The following is a 17,904-nucleotide window of genomic DNA, read 5'->3' on the forward strand; positions in this document are numbered from 1 at the left end:
CTATACAGACTACGACTCTATGAATATTTACACCCAACGTGAGTTGAACATAGTAGTATAAACTGAAGGGCCACAGGCTCGAGGATTTATCGGAAGCACCAGGAGACAGTAATATATGTAGTTTGGAACTACAATTTCAAAAGTAAACATGTATAAACAGACTTACCGAGTCACATAACACACACACACACACTCTGTCCCTCACACTTTTCCCTCTCACAGGATAGAAGCACTAACACACACTCACACACACACACAAAATGAAAAACAAAAAACAAACCCCCAAAACAGCACTTCATTTTAAATTAAACACTTATATCTTTGAAAAATCTATATTTGGATGTGTTAAACAAACAAACAAACAAACAAACAAACAAGCCTACTTTAGACTGTAGCCTACGAGAGATCCTTTAAATATTCACTGACTCTAACCCCGAAACAAGTTTCCTTCTGTTGGCGGGATAATGAAAATGAATTGCACTTCCCCCAATGATATTTATTTAAAATTTTAACATCTATCCTCAACTGCCTATCCCAACCTATGCCTGGTAAAAGTGCCTTACGGAAAAAGAAGTATTAAAAATTTATCAAGAAAAAGATGTTTCAAGGCATAAGTGGAATGTTAAAACAAATCTGCATGAAATGACTTAAAATTTATTTCACAATACTGAAGTAACTGTCATTTACAAAAAAGTCACGATTAATTTTGGAGCCTAATAAAATTAAATATATTCCTACCCTTCAGCAGAATATTTTTATATTTATATATAGGAAAATAACAGTTTGGCACTTAGCAGTTCTTGTTGGTTATTGCATCCCGTATTATGTGGCAAATTTATTTTAAAAAACGTTATCTAATTTCTGCAGCTACCGTGTCAATGAACTGAATAAAAAACTAAAAAAGAATTGTTTTTATAAAATGAATTGACTAAGTCATGCAGGCACTGATAATATTGCAATAATATTGCAATAATCCATTCACTCCTAAACGATGAATTGTCTCCTTGGAGAGGCCTGGTGTGCACTGGGAAGAATTATAAACTTCAGAAATTAAGAGAATGGCTTATTAAGAGAATTAAGAATTAAGAGAAAGCCTGCCTTGGCTTTCACAGGACATCAGTTACTGCTTTAATGTATGTCAGATGCAACTTCTGAAGGCCAAGGTTCTGTTCTGTTCAGGAGATTTTACCAAAGAAAATTCATTTCTTCAGCAATTTGTTTCCTCTAAAAAACGAGTATCTAGCTGTAAAAAAAGAAAGTCTGCTTTCTTTGCAGTGGCCGCGTAGCTTACTTTGATGAGAAGATATCCCAGGTATCACTGGGACGGTGTGCGGACGACAGCTGACTGGCACACAATTCAGAGGAAAAAGGCCGGCTTTGCTTTATGTATCGAATTCGACTGTGTTACGTGAATGTGTGGCAAATCTGGCCCGGGGCCTCTGATACAGAAGATAGACACCTCACGCCTTCTTTCAGCAGTATCTTCTCCACACACAACATTCTTTAGAAACCCCCCCCCGACCCCGACAAGTCTTCCTTCAGCAACGTTTACAGCATCGTACTGACTCCTAACAGGTGTAAGAAAAAAAAAACTGCAGATAGGAGGTTACCCTTTTTTCTGTTCACGGTTGGGGAAACACAAGCGAGGTTTCCTATGCATGTTAACAGCGTATAAGCATTCCATCTAGGAAGTTTCTAGAAGAAACTCCTATTCTCAAATGTATAAGCAAAGGATACATTTATACATTTATTAATCATTAAGACAAAATACTGCTTCTTACAGCCATTTACTGAGGGCGGTGGAAACTGTAGAAAACAATTAAAATTGAAGAGCTCTGTATTAAATTGATTAGAAACCTGATATTACATAAAATTCAAATTATGACGTAATCAAGCACTTGGAAGTCCCTGATCTCACACTAAGGTGGCATAATTTGAATGGAAAACAAAGTATCTTACAAGGTAAGTGCTACTAATGACAGATTTTCTCCCCGCGGTGGGAAGTGCGGCGGCATGGGGAGACAAGGGAAGGTGGGAGAGTGGAGAAGCAGAGATGAATTCGCTCTACTATGAACAGAATGAAATTAAGTTGAGGTAGTTTTATTCTACCAGCCAAACTTTACTTATAACGTAATTTGTCTAAAACTCTTGCTAGTGAACGGCATCGAGAAAATTCTGCTACAAAGACTAGATTCTTAATGCAGGTTCGCGCTCTAAGACAGGTTTTCAATCCGAAACAGTAGTAAACGAGACTCTGTGTGCTTTCAGACAGATTAAAGTTTTTTTGATCCCTATATATTTTGTCTGGACAGCTTTTGTAGCCATAGCAGACCTTGGTCACTTGTCTGACTCGGGTCTTTCTTCTGTAACATCCCTTACTCTGCTAATCTCCTCGTGTTTACAAAATGGTTCTGGTTAATTGAACAGGAAGAACGAACGGCACGGCACGAGACCCTTCACAGCTCCGAGAGAACTACCCCAGAAATTATGGCATGACGTTATCTAAGTCAACACAGAAGCTAGCAACTGCCTTTAAACTCGCACGAGGGCTGCAACCTGACTCATTAATTTATCGAGCCTTTAGATTACTAAGATAGAACGTCATGAGAGAGAAATTTTATCTTAGTTTCAATTCATGATAATATAGTTTAAAAAAGATTCTTAGGACACAGTACTAGTGGTAAGTGGAGACTACCTGGCCCAATCTAACATCTTAGGCACAAACCTGAATCTGTCGGGCAGGGTTAGGCATGATATTTCCTTCCAAGTGCAGCAGGAACGCAGTCTCGGTGTGTTTGGATATGTTGATTTGCATACACGGATTTCTGTTGTTTCCCAAAGCCAGGTACTGGAACACAGCAGTCGCTCGGAAAGGAGTCCCCTTCCGGGAGAATGCACCTTAGTACGCTAACTTCGATATTTTACATGACCCCGATTCCCACTTCCCTTTGCCTCTACCGGATAGTTACTCCGTTTGTCTGCAGACACATCTACCTGGAGGAACGGATTCCTCCAAGGGAGCTTTTTCGACAGTTACGGGTTCTCCCCGAGAGGAGCTGAAGCGCGGGCTTCTAAGCGTTACAGTAAAACCACCGGAGATACGCTGCCACCTCTGGTCCCCTCGCAGAAAGCCATGTTACGGTGCGCTGGGTCAGGAGCTCTGCCTCCGCTCTGCCGCCTCTTCAGGGTGAATGAACACGGATACGGAATAGGCCTTGCTGGAGTTGCAGGCGGAAAAGCTTGCAATTTGCAATACGTAAGGCTGCACAGCCGGTGCGGCGGAGGTCGGACGGGAGGAGCGGTTTGGTATGGTGCCACGTCCCTGTGCTTCTCTTAAACTCACGCACGTAGTCGTAATTGGTACCTGAACCACGAGAAGCAGCACAGGTGATACAACAACACGTCTTGGAATCGCCAGAAACCACTCCAGCAAAACCGCCGTAACGTGCTTACCTGTATCGAGATCTCCGATAACATAAATGCTGGCTCCTATGGGGACAGCTCCATAAACAAAAGAAGAACTGGCGGGGATGCATAAATTCTGGTCGTTAAGGTAGATCCACCTGAAAACGAACAGACAGACAAAACGAAGGAAGTCAAGAGGATGAGGTCTAGGAAGACGACAAAGGGGGGTGACCCGTCCAGAGGACAAGGCCCCGCACCAGTTCAGCTCAACCTGCTTCCCCATTTCCTTCCTGTCACTATGGACGATACCTCATTTTGTCCGTTCTAGAACGGCACCCACTTTGAAACACAAAGCGTATGCACTTTTCAATCTGCTTCTTTTGCTCAGCAAAACGTTCCCGAGACTCAGTACCCTGTGGCTTATATCCATACTCTGTTTCTTACAATTTTAAGTGGTTTTCCATTGTATGGATGTACCAGAATTTGTTTATGCGTTCCCTCGCCCATGCTCCTTTGGGTGCTTTCCGGCGTTCGGCTCCTGTGAATAAAGCGGTTTTGGACACTGGAGTGTAAATCTTCTTTGCGGATGTTATGTCACAGAACTGGTTATACAGCTAAAGCTGTATTCCACCGGGTAAGGAAATGCCGCACCGTCTTCCAAAGTGTTGTGCCATTCTCCGTCCCAATGAGCAACATCTGAGGCTTCCTATCGCCGGGGATTACTGCCAGCTCTCGGGAATGTCAGTCCTTCTGATTTCGGCCACGTTCGTGGCGTGGGCTTGCGGGCTTCCCGGAAAAAAAGGATGCTGGGTGTCTCTGTGTGTGCTCACTGGCCATTTTATCAGTCTTCTTTTGTGAAATGTCTGCTCAAAGATTTGCTCATCCTTGAAACTGGGTTTTCTATTTTCTTCTTGAATCGTAAGATTCTTTGTGTTTTGGGGATACAAGTCCTTTGTTAGATACGCAGATCATGAATATTTTCCCCGGCTTGTAGATTATCTTTTCATGTTCTTTTTTTTTTTTTTTTAATTTTTTTTTTCAACGTTTATTTATTTTTGGGACAGAGAGAGACAGAGCATGAACGGGGGAGGGGCAGAGAGAGAGGGAGACACAGAATCAGAAACAGGCTCCAGGCTCTGAGCCATCAGCCCAGAGCCCGACGCGGGGCTCGAACTCACGGGCCGCGAGATCGTGACCTGGCTGAAGTCGGACGCTTAACCGACTGCGCCACCCAGGCGCCCCTCTTTTCATGTTCTTAATGGAGACTTTTGAAGAAGAGTTTTTAATTTTGATGAATCACAATTTATTCTTTGCTTCCTTTCTTTTCCTCTCTCTCTCTCTCTCCCTCCCTCTCTCTCTCCCCCTCTTTCTTTCTTTCTTAAAGGTCATGCTTTCTATGTCCTTCTAGGAAATCCCTGCCTATTCCAAGGCTGCAGAGGTTTTCCTCTTATGCTTTCTTCTGGAGACTTCACAGTTTCAGCTTTTACACTCACGTCTTACGACACATTTCAAGTTGAATTTTCGGAACGGAATTAGGTAGATGTTCACTTTCCTTCCGTGCAGACCTCTAATTGCTCTGGTCCCATTTGCTGAAGAGACGTTTCTTTCCCCACTAAACTGTCTTGGCCCTTCTGTTGAAAATCAATTTGATAGCCACTAAAAGGACCCAGGCCTCTAAAAAGATATGGCTGATTCCCCAGGCGAGACAGAAAACACAAGATCAGCCTGGAGTGCCTTGTGCGCCTGACAGGAAGCGCTTAAAGGACGGGGTGTGTCCGAAGGACACAGAGCTGACAGGAAGGCGTTCCCAGTGGCCAAAGCTGGAACGGTTGAGTAACAAAATAAAAAACGATAACTCACAGAGTTGCGCGGTGTCCCAGCCAAAAATGCGTAACCAAACCTCAGCTTAATCATGAGAAATCCTCAGACACACCCAAATTAAAAGACATCCTATAAAAACACGGACCAATTATCTTCAAGAATACCATGGTCATCAAAGGCAGGGAAAGACCAAGGAACCATCGCAGATGAAAAAAGACTAAAGAAACACACCTGAGTATGTTGTCGGATCCCGCATGGGATCCCAGAGCAAAGGGAAAAGAGATTAGTGGATGAGCTGGTGAAATTCGAATGAAGACTGTATTTACTTAACAGTACTGTACCAACATAAATATCCTGACTTTGATAGCTGTACTATGGTTACGTAAGATGTTAACATGAGGAGAAGCTGGGTGCATGGCTTAATGCAGACTCTATTTTTGCAACTTTCCTATCAGTGTAAAACTATTCCAAAATAAGAGCGTTTTTTTTTGTTTGTTGGTTGGTTTGAACACCACCACCACCAACCATAGATTCTGCTATATAATGGCGTTCACTTAAAGTAATTGGACCAAACAATTTCCCTTTAAGAGCTAAAGACATAGCTGCGGGTGTAGCAGACCTCATCAGACCCCGGGATTGTATCTAAGCCCTTAAGAACTACCACGTCCAGGCCTACACTCGTTATTGGAGCGCAGGGCGTATGGACGTTATTCCTGGATCTCCAACTCTGTGCTATCGAGTGTCCGGGAAGACGGCGGCTGAGATCCAGCGCATCTCCGTGTTAAATACAAATGTGAAACTGTTTCTCTAAGAACAGCACTTTCCTTTCAAAGAACTCTTCCCAGATTGTTACAAAGCAGCAGCTTCCGTATTTGGAATTCTAAGAAGCACGGACCTTCCGAGATCACATAACCACTGCAAAGCAAGGCTAATGTAAGGCTGCCAGAGTCTTAAGCCCTTCGTGCAACATTTGATTCATCGTACATCTGAATGGTGACTGGTACCCAGCAGTTTGCTGGGACTAGGAATGGTTTGGTCCCTGCTCCCAAAATGTCTCAGGGAAACAGGGAAACGGAAACATCCAAGAGCTCTCCCCAAAAAGTCAAAATGGGGACCTGAACAGGCCTTTGAAAGAAAGTGTCTGAAAATGTCCAACTACAGTAACTGGCTTATTCACATCTTATGTCTTCAGGGATAAACATCAATATTGAAGCCCTGACATTTCAATTCTTCCCAGGTTCTGAATCAAATGAAGCCAGTGAGTGTCCCCAGGCCTTGTCTCCAGCTGCACCCTACATCCAGGACCAAGGCCAGTGGGGAGGCACACGACCCCTCCAGGCGAATCCATGACGGGGCCATGTGTATCCGCACGAGGGTAACCGGCACTGCTGACTGAACATCTGTGACTAGATTATTTACTGAAAAGCACATCAGAACACAACAATATTTTGGCATAATTTTGTAGAGTTGAGAATCTCACATTATTCCTCCCTGGAATAATTAAACAAAGCTGAGGCAATCGGTCTATGTAGATGATCTACCAAATTTGGTCCAAAGCGGATCAATGACTCAGAGTTCCTGGGTTTCAGACAAATAATCCTAGGTGATCTATTTCATATAATGCGGAGGCTTCAGATGAAATAAAACTGATACAAAACCTTAAGTGCATCATGTATTTACTTGCTGCTTGTAAAACGGATATAAAACGGGCAGCTGGGTGGCTCAGTCGGTTACGCGTCCGACTTCAGCTCAGGTCATGATCTCACAGTTCGTGGGTTGGAGCCTTGCATCAGGCTCGGCGCTGGCAGCAGGGAGGCTGCTTTGGATCCTCTGTCTCCCTCTCTCTCTGCCCCTTTCCCCCCAAAAAGACACATTAAAAAAAAAACAGGAGGGGCGCCTGGGTGGCGCAGTCGGTTAAGCGTCCGACTTCAGCCAGGTCACGATCTCGCGGTCCGTGAGTTCGAGCCCCGCGTCAGGCTCTGGGCTGATGGCTCAGAGCCTGGAGCCTGTTTCCGATTCTGTGTCTCCCTCTCTCTCTGACCCTCCCCCGTTCATGCTCTGTCTCTCTCTGTCCCAAAAATAAATAAACGTTGAAAAAAAAATTAAAAAAAAAACAAAACAAAACAGGAATAAAAGGCATACGGTTTTGCCTTTCTTTCTCTGCCATCTAGCACCTCGTCAACCTTGGACAATTTAGCTGTCATGTGTCACATGCAGAGACCAAACACCCCCACTGACATCGAATGACCTGTGGGCATGAGCTCAAGTGGCCAGCGTAAAGTGCTTTGCACAGCGGCCAGCACCTAGCGGCCGTCCCAGAGTGATAGTCATTTTTGTAACGGACAGGGCAGTGGTATGCCTTTAGTTACAATGTTTTCAAACACGGTCTTATGAGGACTTGAGGCTGCAAGGACGGTCCTCTGCTAACTTAGAATGAGCAATGTCCCCTGTGAAGGAGACTTCAGAATATAGCCTGGCTTGTGGCAGTGAGCTTTAGAGAGAGCAGGACAGGAGGGAAGGTCGGGGGAGGAGGGACAGTGAAGAGGGGAGAGGGATGGGCAATCAACTGGAGAGGAGAAAGACAGAGGGAGCTTTAGTGAGGTTCTGCTTCCAGGAGGGAGAAGGAAGCTCTTAACAAGCTGATCCCCCTGGGAGAAAGCAGGTGCCGTAAACTCCGGGCAAGAGACCAAAGACCACTGCCCGACGGCTCTGGAGACTAAGCCAAAGCAGGCAGATTTGGGGAAAGAAGGTGAGAGTCGAGCACACAACCCCAGGGAGGGAGCCTGCCAGTGGTCTGGTAGTGTGGGCCAAAGGCAGCCTTGAGTCTGTGAGCCCAGAACCGTGAGAACTTGAACCTGAGGTGGGCCTCCGGAACTGAAGACGGGCTCGAGTGGCTGTGTGCAGCAGGTGTTACAGCCTCCAAGGAATCCCACCAGGTGTGTGGCTGCTACAACTGTCAGCGCAGTGCTCTGACAGCACCAGAAAGGACCTCGGGGCCCCGACAACGTACCATTCACGATGTCCGGGACGCAGCCCAGAATTACTCAACCGACGAAGAGCCAGAGAAAGGAGGACCCATTCTCAAGGGAACAAACCATAAACAGACACCAACTCTGACGTGCCCGGGGTGCCGGGATGATCTATCAGGTGGGGACTTGAACGTGGCCAGAGTAACTACGCTCGAGAGAGAAAGGGAAACACGCTTCCGAGAAGATAGGAGATTTCGGCAAAGAAAGGAAGAAATCTAAAATTCTACCTGAAGAATCTGGCAAGGGAAGAGCAAAACCCAAAGTAAGTCAAAAGAAGGAAACAGTACATGAGAGCAAAACACAGTGGAGAAAATGAAGGGCCTTGAAAAGATGAACTCCGTGTTAGGCTTTGCCAATAGGGGGCGCCGGAGGGACCGCGAGGCCAGGTAGGGGAAAGGGCTTCTTTCCGGGGCTTGGTGTGCCTCTTTCCTTCCTCCCTCGGGCTGCAGGCAGGAGGCCCAGAGGTGCTTGCCCTCAGCAAGGTCCTCTGCCACCCAGCAGGCCGCTTCCTGCACACCAGCTCTGCCCCCAGCTCCCCGGCGCCCTGCACACGGTGGCCACGGCGCACCCTTGCAGGGTGGGGAGGCCTCTCTCTTCCCAACATGCTCCTTCTTAGGGTACTTCCCTCAGCCCTAAAGGTAGTGGTGGCTGCACTGCCCAAATTAGCTATTTCTGCACTCCTCAGAGCTCTCTTTCACCCGTCGGCAGTTAACCACCTCTTACTAGTGAGTGATCGTGTGAATTACGTCTTCCCTGTTCAGATGACTGGTGTGGTTTCTGCCCCTTGACTGGGCCACGGCTGAAACAGATCTGGTCAGGAGTGCGGTTCATCTCCCGGTGTCTTACAAAGGCTACTTCCTAACCATCAGATTCAAACAGCATAACGCCAAGGGGCAGACCGATAGGATGTCTTAATGGAACACCAAGATGATCAAAATCCCCCCGGACTAACAGAGGGCAGACAGCAGGGCTGACGTGGCTCTGAGGCCAGGCAGTGCAGGGGTACCACTGGCCCTGCCAGGCAAACTGCTTCTGGGAGTCCTTGCATATCGGTATGAAGAAAAAGCAGGAGCTAGGTCAACAGCAGCATACCAAGGCCGGGGACCGCGTTGCATAAGGACACAACATCCGCATAAAGATACTACCTCCGGGACTAAGTCTGTGATCTGTGTAACCATCTGATTACGTTTATGAAAGCACACGGCTGTTATCCAAAATCCACCTGCCTTTTCTACCTTTTAGGCGAATTAAGTGGCGACGTGAGAGGTAGCCCCACTCTTGCATTTTCAAGTCTTTGATGGCAGAACCAATTTCTGTCAATTGCTCAAGGGGGCAGAACTGCTTCCGGTCTTCCGTCGTGATAGGGAAGGAAAGTTACAGCGGACTTCCCTTAGCCCTTCTTACCACAATGGCCCCCGACTCCGCGGGTCAGAGAACCAACACGGGATTCCACCGGCTGTCAAGTAAGTCTGCTCAACTACACGTTCGGGGATCAAAACATGAAACCGACAGGCCTTGACTTCAACAGTCACCATGACTGGTCTATAGAAACCAAAGGGGGGCATCTGGGCTGAACGCACGTGGGGAGGCCGTCAAACACGGGATGCGTAAAGAAGGGGGCTGGAGTGCAGGACACGGAAGGAAGAGACTGGAAAAGGCTGAGCATTTCTCTTAACCTCAGAGAGCGGGGAAGCCCAGCAGGGGGGAACACACTACCATCTCTGTTCGGTAAGCAGTGGGGAAATACCACGAATTTCCAGCGGGAGAGTGCAACGACCAAAGTCCGATTCATCTTTCAAAAACACAAATAGGGAACAAGTACAGGAAACCTGGTTAGAAGGCTAATGATGCTGCACACAGGACGGCACGGACACAGTGGGGCGGGAGCAGAGAAATGAAGGCGGGTGATGTGGAAAATATGCCAGAGTCTAAAAAAAGGGGACGAGACTGGGCGACAGATGAGATGTGAAGCACAAGACAGAATCGAAGATGAGCTTTTTTGGGTGTGGATAACTGGGAGGGTGGCAGGACTAGTGAGGGAGCCGTGACACCGGGCGCAGTAGTAGGGGATGCCTGTCATTCTGGATTCACGAAGTGGCTACTACGGCGTGGCATGAGTTAGGGCAATTTCTTTGCTCTCCTTCAAACAGTTTTGTTTTTAGTCAGAAACACAGAAAATACGATATGGCATTTTTCCAGGAAAGTTTTAACCTAAAAATAGGGAACAAAGACAGGAAAGACAAAAGATTACTTAAAAACAATAAATGTTCTCCAATCTCACACAGATTGCTCATCTGGCAACAGTTTCCATGGTATGCAAATATAACATACTTGGAAACATCTGCTCTGTTGAGAAATAAACTACTGCTATATGTAACTTTCTTCCTGTAGAGATTTACGGGAAAGCCTGTGTTTTAAGGCCATACGGTGTGGTGGCTGGAAAGGTGACTGTGCGGCCAGAGTGCCTGAGTTCAAATTCCAGCCCCACCACTTGTGAGACCTGTGTGTCTTCGGGCACATTACATAACCTCTCTGTGCTTCGGTGTAAAATTGGAAGAAAAGGAGCACCGATACTCAGAGGGTTGCTTTTTGAAGACCGAATGAGTTATGAACGAGTTAATCCACGGCACTTAGTGTTATGTATATATCTAGTGTCACCTAAACAAGTAAGAATCGTAGATGTCATACTGACAAGAGAAATTCAGCTTTCCTCCTTCTATTATTTAAAAACAAACACTGGCGGGCGCCTGGCTGGCTCGGTGGGTAGAGCATGTGACTCTTGATCTCGGGGTCTTGAGTTCAAGCCCCACATGGGGCCTTGAGCTTACTTTAAAAACTAACAATGGACAGGGGTGCCTGGGTGGCTCAGTCAGTTAAGCATCTGACTCTCGATTTCCCCTCAGGTCATGATCTTACAGTTTGTGAGTTTGAGCCCTGTGTTGGGTTCTACGGTGACAGAATCCCTGCTTGGGATTCTCTCTCTCCCTCTCTCTGTGTCCCTCCTCTGCTTGTACATGCATGCTCTCTGTCTCTCTCTCAAAATAAGTAAATAAACATTAGAAAACAAAAAAACTAACATTGGACAGCTTAGATAGAAGGAAACTAACAATCCCTGAATTTATTTGGAAGTGCTTTTAAGTAGCAAGGAAGGAGCCATACTCTTGTGTCTAATACTTACGAACTGAAAGCAAGTAATACACTTACATTCAAGCTTATCAACTATAAATATGAAACAGCCTGGAAGAAATATAAAGGTTCTAGTGATTTATAGCATATCAAGGACAGACTGAGAAACTGTGTAGCCAGATTTAAGTCCTATAAACCAACAGGGACAGGGAAGAGTGAGGCATCAGGGGCCTTAATTACCCCAGCAGACAAGCGGCATCCTATAGCTCACGCTGCCTAAATAGTAACCCGGTCATCATGAAAAAGGTGCGTGTCAGTATTTTACCAGAAATCAAACGCACTGACCAGTGCTTGTAAGTCAAGTGGAGCAGACGGTCTCAAGATTCAGTCGGGCAGGAATTAACACAGTACTTTATACCTTGGACAGTCAGCCCTCACAGTAATGTATCAAGAGAAATGTAGAAATTGGGGCGCCTGGGTGGCGCAGTCGGTTAAGCGTCCGACTTCAGCCAGGTCACGATCTCGCGGTCCGTGAGTTCGAGCCCCGCGTCGGGCTCTGGGCTGATGGCTCGGAGCCTGGAGCCTGTTTCCGATTCTGTGTCTCCCTCTCTCTCTGCCCCTCCCCTGTTCATGCTCTGTCTCTCTCTGTCCCGAAAATAAACGTTGAAAAAAAAAAAAAACTTAAAAAAAAAAAAAAATGGGGCGCCTGGGTGGCGCAGTCGGTTAAGCGTCCGACTTCAGCCAGGTCACGATCTCGTGGTCCGGGAGTTCGAGCCCCACGTCGGGCTCTGGGCTGATGGCTCGGAGCCTGGAGCCTGTTTCCGATTCTGTGTCTCCCTCTCTCTCTGCCCCTCCCCCGTTCATGCTCTGTCTCTCTCTGTCCCAAAAATAAATAAACGTTGAAAAAAAAATTTAATAAAAAAAAAAAAAAAAAAAAAGAGAAATGTAGAAAGTCTTTGAAATTCTGCCCCCCCCACCCCCCACCTTAACCCCACAGCAGACATTCTCTCAATTGCTCTCAAACTTTGTCTAATAAATTTTCCTAACACTGTCTATTCCTGTAATTGAAGGAGGGAAAAAGGCTACACAAATATCCTGAATATAAAATACGTTAAAAGTTAGGTGACATTTACTTCTATCTCTAAAGTCTTGGAAACTGCACCTTGTTTGCCCTAATCTAAAACGGTAAGAAAGTAAACGCTGCATGATAGCACCCCCTTCTGGTAACACGGTTGAAATCCCGTAACAAGACGAATTTTCCCAGGACCTCTAGGATTTGAAGGGAATAGTCCTGTTTAGTGGCTATCACAGTAAGATGTGTGAGAGGCGAGAAGGGGAGGGGGCGGGTGGGAGGGTGCCCACTCTACAAGACAGGTATGGCAACCTATCAGACGCTTGAAGACTGACACCACACTTCCATCCACAGAACCAACCTTCCATTGAGCAGCTGACACAGTAAGGTGTGCTGCTGAAGCTAAGATCCAGAGCTGGCCGAGCTGAATCTTGCCCCTAAGAACCTTAGGGTTAACGAATGCAATCCACGAGACATGAATCGAATGTCCCGACATCACAGACTGAGGAACCTAAATCGGACCGGGAGGTGTGAGAAGGCTTTCTCCGGGCAGCAGACCATCAAGCACAGTCTCGGAAAAGGCCATATTAATTGGATAAATATTGGAAGGGAAATTTTAGGCAAAAGGAATAGTACAACAGCACAGAGCTGAGATCATCATAACGTGTGTGGGGGGAAAATGCTGCTCGGCAGGACTCAAGCAAAGCATCTGTGTGGAAGACTAGCAGAGAGGATAGACAAAGGCCGTATCATGCTAGGTCATACATGCTAGGTTAATGAGTTTAAACTTTAAAAGGTATAGCTTTTTTTATAGCCAAAAATGATTTTAAGTAACCAAGGGTCGAGGTCTGATACAGATTTCGGAAACACTTTTCAATGGTTTTAGGTTAGAAATACTTCTGCAGTCAGACTAAATATCCAGTGGGCATCAGGCATATGTCCTAAATGGATGAGATAATTCAGTAAAGTAACTTGAAAACCAAACGAAACAAATCTAAGACATGACTTTGAAAGCGTAAAGGAAAAGTTGCAGAAGTTACGTGAAACCGCTCATAATTACCTTTTAAACTCATCGTGGTAGAATTCAGACTTGCAAGTGACCATCTCACTGCCCTGGATGTCTTCACGACTTCTGACTCCCCCAAAAACATACAGTTCCATGGCAACTCCACAGGCCACAGCTCCAAATCTGAAAGACCACACAGAGCATATCAGCTATTGGATTTACAACCCATGGTTGTAAATGGATTGATTCCCTAACTCCTCTTATGTTTGTTGTAACCCCATGACATACAGGGTTTCATGAATATGTGGGTCTTCCTTTTTAGGAAATGGATTCTTCATTTACTTTTTTAAAAATCTATTTATTTATTTATTTAATATGAAATTTATTGTCAAATTGGTTTCCATACAACACCCAGTGCTCATCCCAACAGGTGCCCTCCTCATTGCCCATCACCCACTTTCCCCTCTCCCCCAACCCCCATCTACCCTTAGTTTATTCTCAGGCCTTAAGAGTCTCTTATGGTTTGCCTCCTTCCCTCTCTGTAACTTCCCTCCCTTCCCCTCCCCCTTTATTTATTTTTGAGAGAGAGAGACAGAGACAGAGAGAGTGGGCGGGGGAGGGGAGAGGCAGAGAGAGACGGAGACAGGATCCGAAGCAGGCTCCGCACGGTCAACGCAGAGCCTGACGTGGGGCTGAAACTCACGAACCATAAGATCATGACCTGAGCGGAAATCAGACGCTTAACTGACTGAGCCACCCAGGTGCCCCTCATTTACTTTTAGAGAAACCAAATGCCAAGTCAAGACAAAGGTTCATTTGGAAGAAAGGGGGGATCTACAAAGTCCACGTCCACGCTCTCCGACCTTCTCTCTTTTAGCGGACAAATAGCAGTCCACTGCTGGGTCCTTGGGTCGTAACATTCCACAGATTCGAAGAGTTTTCCATATGATCCTCCGCCCATGGCATAGATTTTCTTTTTCATAGCTGCATAGCAGCCAATCTGAAAGGAGAAAGCAACAGAGGGGAGGCACGACTGATTATTCAAGTTAGACAAAGGCTACTTTTAGTCTAGAGGGTACCCAAGGGTATCTGTGAAAGGATCTGATTTTTATTTTTTTTTTATTTTTATTTTTTAAAGACAAGCTGATTTTTTTTTTTTTTAACGTTTATTTATCTTTGAGACAGAGACAGAGCATGAACGGGGGAGGGTCAGAGAGAGGGAGACACAGAATCCAAAACAGGCTCCAGGCTCTGAGCTGTCAGCACAGAGCCCGACGCGGGGCTTGAATTCACAGACCGCGAGATCATGACCTGAGCCGAAGTCGGCCGCTTAACCAACTGAGCCACCCAGGCGCCCCAAGGATCTGATTTTTAATAGTCAAACTATGGTGTTTTCCAACCTGACAAACACAGGATTTTAAAAACGAGAAGAGGAGGAAGCACACATATTGTTTGTTAAACTCCATCTAATACTATTACACTGAGATATACAAACACCCTAAGTTTTTAAAGTTTATTTCTTTATTTACTTATTGAGAGAGAGAGAGAGAGAGAGCACATAAGTAGAGGAGAGGCAGAGAGAGAAAGAATCCCAAGCAGGCTCTGCACTGTCCTTGCAGAGCCTGATGCGGGGCTTGATCTCACAAACCACGCGACCATAACCTGAGCCTAAATCAAGAGCCGGACACTTAACAGACTGAGCCACCTGAACCACCCGGGCGCCCAAAGCCTAGTTGTTAAGGGGGCTTTCCAGGCTCTCCATTCTTCCACCACTCTTCGAAGATTCCAAGATTTCGATTCCATCTTGAATGGATGTCACTTAGTTCCCGCTCCGAAGTGAGCAGGCACCGATAGTGGGAACCCAGCACTTGAGCTGTAAATACCCACGGGACTGCCCGAAGGTCTGGCGTGATCAAGAGCCCCTCCGTCCCACACCAGGGAACGGGGGCCGTGTCTTCACCCTACTCAGTATGCAACGGCGGTTCTTGCCTGCAGACTGCGTCTCCTCAGGCCTGAACAATGATTGAGAAAACAGGTCTGGAAGACCTGCTCGCTTCCTAGGACAGCGCCCTCAGGACACATCTGGCAAGCACGGGTGTGGACACCGCAGGGCCCACCATCAGGGTGAGCACTCACACGCTATCCTGGCGGACGGCTGGTAACAGAGGCGAGCCACCGACAGCGACAGAAGTTGGCGACACTCATTCTCCTAACGCTGTTGATCCTACTAAAGGCCGTGTGTGGGAAACGAGCCAACGTTAACTTTAAAACCCAACGAGTAATCCCAAGACGTGGTTCTCACCTTTCTAACCATGGTCAGGTCAGGTTGCTTTGTCCAGGTTTTAGAATAAATGTCGTAGCGCTCCATGGAGATCAGCTCTTTCTCACCGTCTTCTCCTCCTAAAATGTACAGCATTCCATCTATCTCCACAATTCCAAAATTATGCCGCGGCTGAAAAGACAGCAAAGGTCTCTGCACACGGAAGGCCAACTGCCAGACTGAAAGCAGGTGGCCACACGCTATTACAAATTACAGATACCAGGATATTCCAGAGTTCCAGGCTCAAAGCCTTCTCTCTCAGATATTTGTGATTTCGCTGGCAGCTCACCCTTCTGCCACAACAGACAAAGAACCCCCATCCCGGAGCGATTCCGAATAAGGGAATCACCCATGTGATAAATTCACTGGCAGAATCATTGTTTCTCACTCGTCGTGGCTCACAACAATAGTACCTTCTGGGTCAATAAAATTATCCGTGTTTACTTAAGTGTTTCCAGGTTGGTGTGAAAGCCAAGTAAGAGCCACAGCAACAGCGCTGCCTGAGGCTGGGAGAGGCACGGGGAGGCCAGGCTCAGGCCAAGGCCATCTGGAATGACAGAGGCCTGAGGGAGCTCACACTCGTTTGCCAGCAAATACTTCCTCAGCGTCCCCGCTGTCCCCGCTGTGCCCGGCATCGTCGCAGCACTCAAGATAGAGCCCTCAGCACACAGACAAAATCCCTGGCCACCAAGGAGTTCGTGTGAACACGAAAAATGCCCAGCACGTGAGAAGGTGCTGTGCCTCACGAAGAGAAAGAAAACAGGAAGTGTGGTGGGAGCCGAGGGGCCGACGGAAGGCCTCCTGGAGAGTGCTGTGCGGACACTGTGGGAAACAAGGAGCGAGGTGCAAGGGCATCTGGGAAAGGTCCCAAAGCAAGAGCGTGCGTAGGCTGGAGAAAGGCACAGGGAGGAGCGGGAAGGTGGGCACTAGCATAGTGGGGGTGGGGGGCGTGTGGCAGGCTCCCTGCTTCTCCTCTTACATCTCTGCAAATGCAAAACAAAAGCGCTAAAGGGAAGAAAGACACCCTATCAAAGCAAATGAAAAAGCTTTTTACCTCATTCATTGGCGGCAATGCAGTCCACGTATTTGCATCTGGGTCGTATTTTTCTCCTGAGCTCAGGGTCTGCTTATTTTCATCTTGGCCCCCAAATACAAACAAGAATCCCTCTGCAAAAATCAAATGAGACACACAAGGAAGTTGAAACTTTGGTCTCCACCCCCCTCCTGCCGAATATAAATGCCCCAGCTGTAGAGACAGTATGTGGAGACAACTTCTCTAAGTACAACAGCAGTGGGTGTGAGGTCTTGATCACAATTCACTGGATCCTTCGTGAGGGAGCCTAATCACATCTGAGAGTCACTATGACTATTGTAGCTCCCTCAGCACCCGAGTGCCTTCCCACTGCCCTACAGCATACAACCAAGACTGACACCGCCCATGCAGACACTGGGCAGCTGCATCAATTCTATTTCCCCTTTGTGACTCTCAAACGGCTTCTCATCTACAGCCCACGTCCGCTCGTTCAAGACCCAGGAGCACTCAGATCCAGGGCACCGTGAGCACTTTGTATTCAAGACAGGATCTAAGAGTCACTGTTCAACTTCCTGTTTCAGGTAATGGTGGATCCGGTTATTTATACCAATTCTTGTGCAACACAGCTAACCTCCTGGACCAAACAGTTTTGAAATGAAATAATCTTCTGAAAAGAGAAGAAGCCAACAGGACAGTATGGCAAAGCTTGAGATAAAGTGGGAGCTGGAGAGGTTACCAACCATGGAAACCATTTTGCTCTGAGGGCATTTACCAATCTGGGAAATTTCCAACCTATCCTGTAAGGCTTTGAGGGCATGAAAAAGGCAGAAATCAAAACCCCAGGCCCATAGAAAGTGTGGCTTCTGGCAGGGGAGCCTCTCCCAAGTTCAACCAGAACCAGAACCCAGATTTAAATCTCCTTGCTTGTCTGGAAGACCTCAGGGTTTGCATCTGGTTTCCAGTAATTCCAAATTTGTAGTGTTTACAGGCAACTGGAAGAAACAAACGTAAAACTTGTGTGGAAGAAAGTACCTTTATCTAATCTTTAGATTAGGATATTCTAAGATTCTAGAGCACCAAGTTATTCCTATG

General features: G+C 46.6%; 1 protein-coding gene across 1 annotated transcript in view; it reads right to left on the reverse strand.

The window, feature by feature from the left end:
- Positions 1-794: 794 nt before the first annotated feature.
- Positions 795-17,904, reverse strand: part of GAN (gigaxonin) — a 53,244-nt gene continuing 36,134 nt past the window's right edge. Inside the window, exons 6-11 of the mRNA XM_030298013.1 lie at positions 16,834-16,946; positions 15,762-15,911; positions 14,323-14,459; positions 13,514-13,642; positions 3,454-3,563; positions 795-3,364 (exon numbers count right to left, since the gene is read on the reverse strand). Of these exons, the coding sequence (XP_030153873.1) occupies positions 3,183-3,364; positions 3,454-3,563; positions 13,514-13,642; positions 14,323-14,459; positions 15,762-15,911; positions 16,834-16,946 (821 nt within the window). The 3' untranslated portion in view covers positions 795-3,182. The remainder of the gene's footprint in view (positions 3,365-3,453; positions 3,564-13,513; positions 13,643-14,322; positions 14,460-15,761; positions 15,912-16,833; positions 16,947-17,904) is intronic.

This window comes from Lynx canadensis, chromosome E2 (genome assembly GCF_007474595.2).
Source record: "Lynx canadensis isolate LIC74 chromosome E2, mLynCan4.pri.v2, whole genome shotgun sequence".
Taxonomy (NCBI): domain Eukaryota; kingdom Metazoa; phylum Chordata; class Mammalia; order Carnivora; family Felidae; genus Lynx; species Lynx canadensis.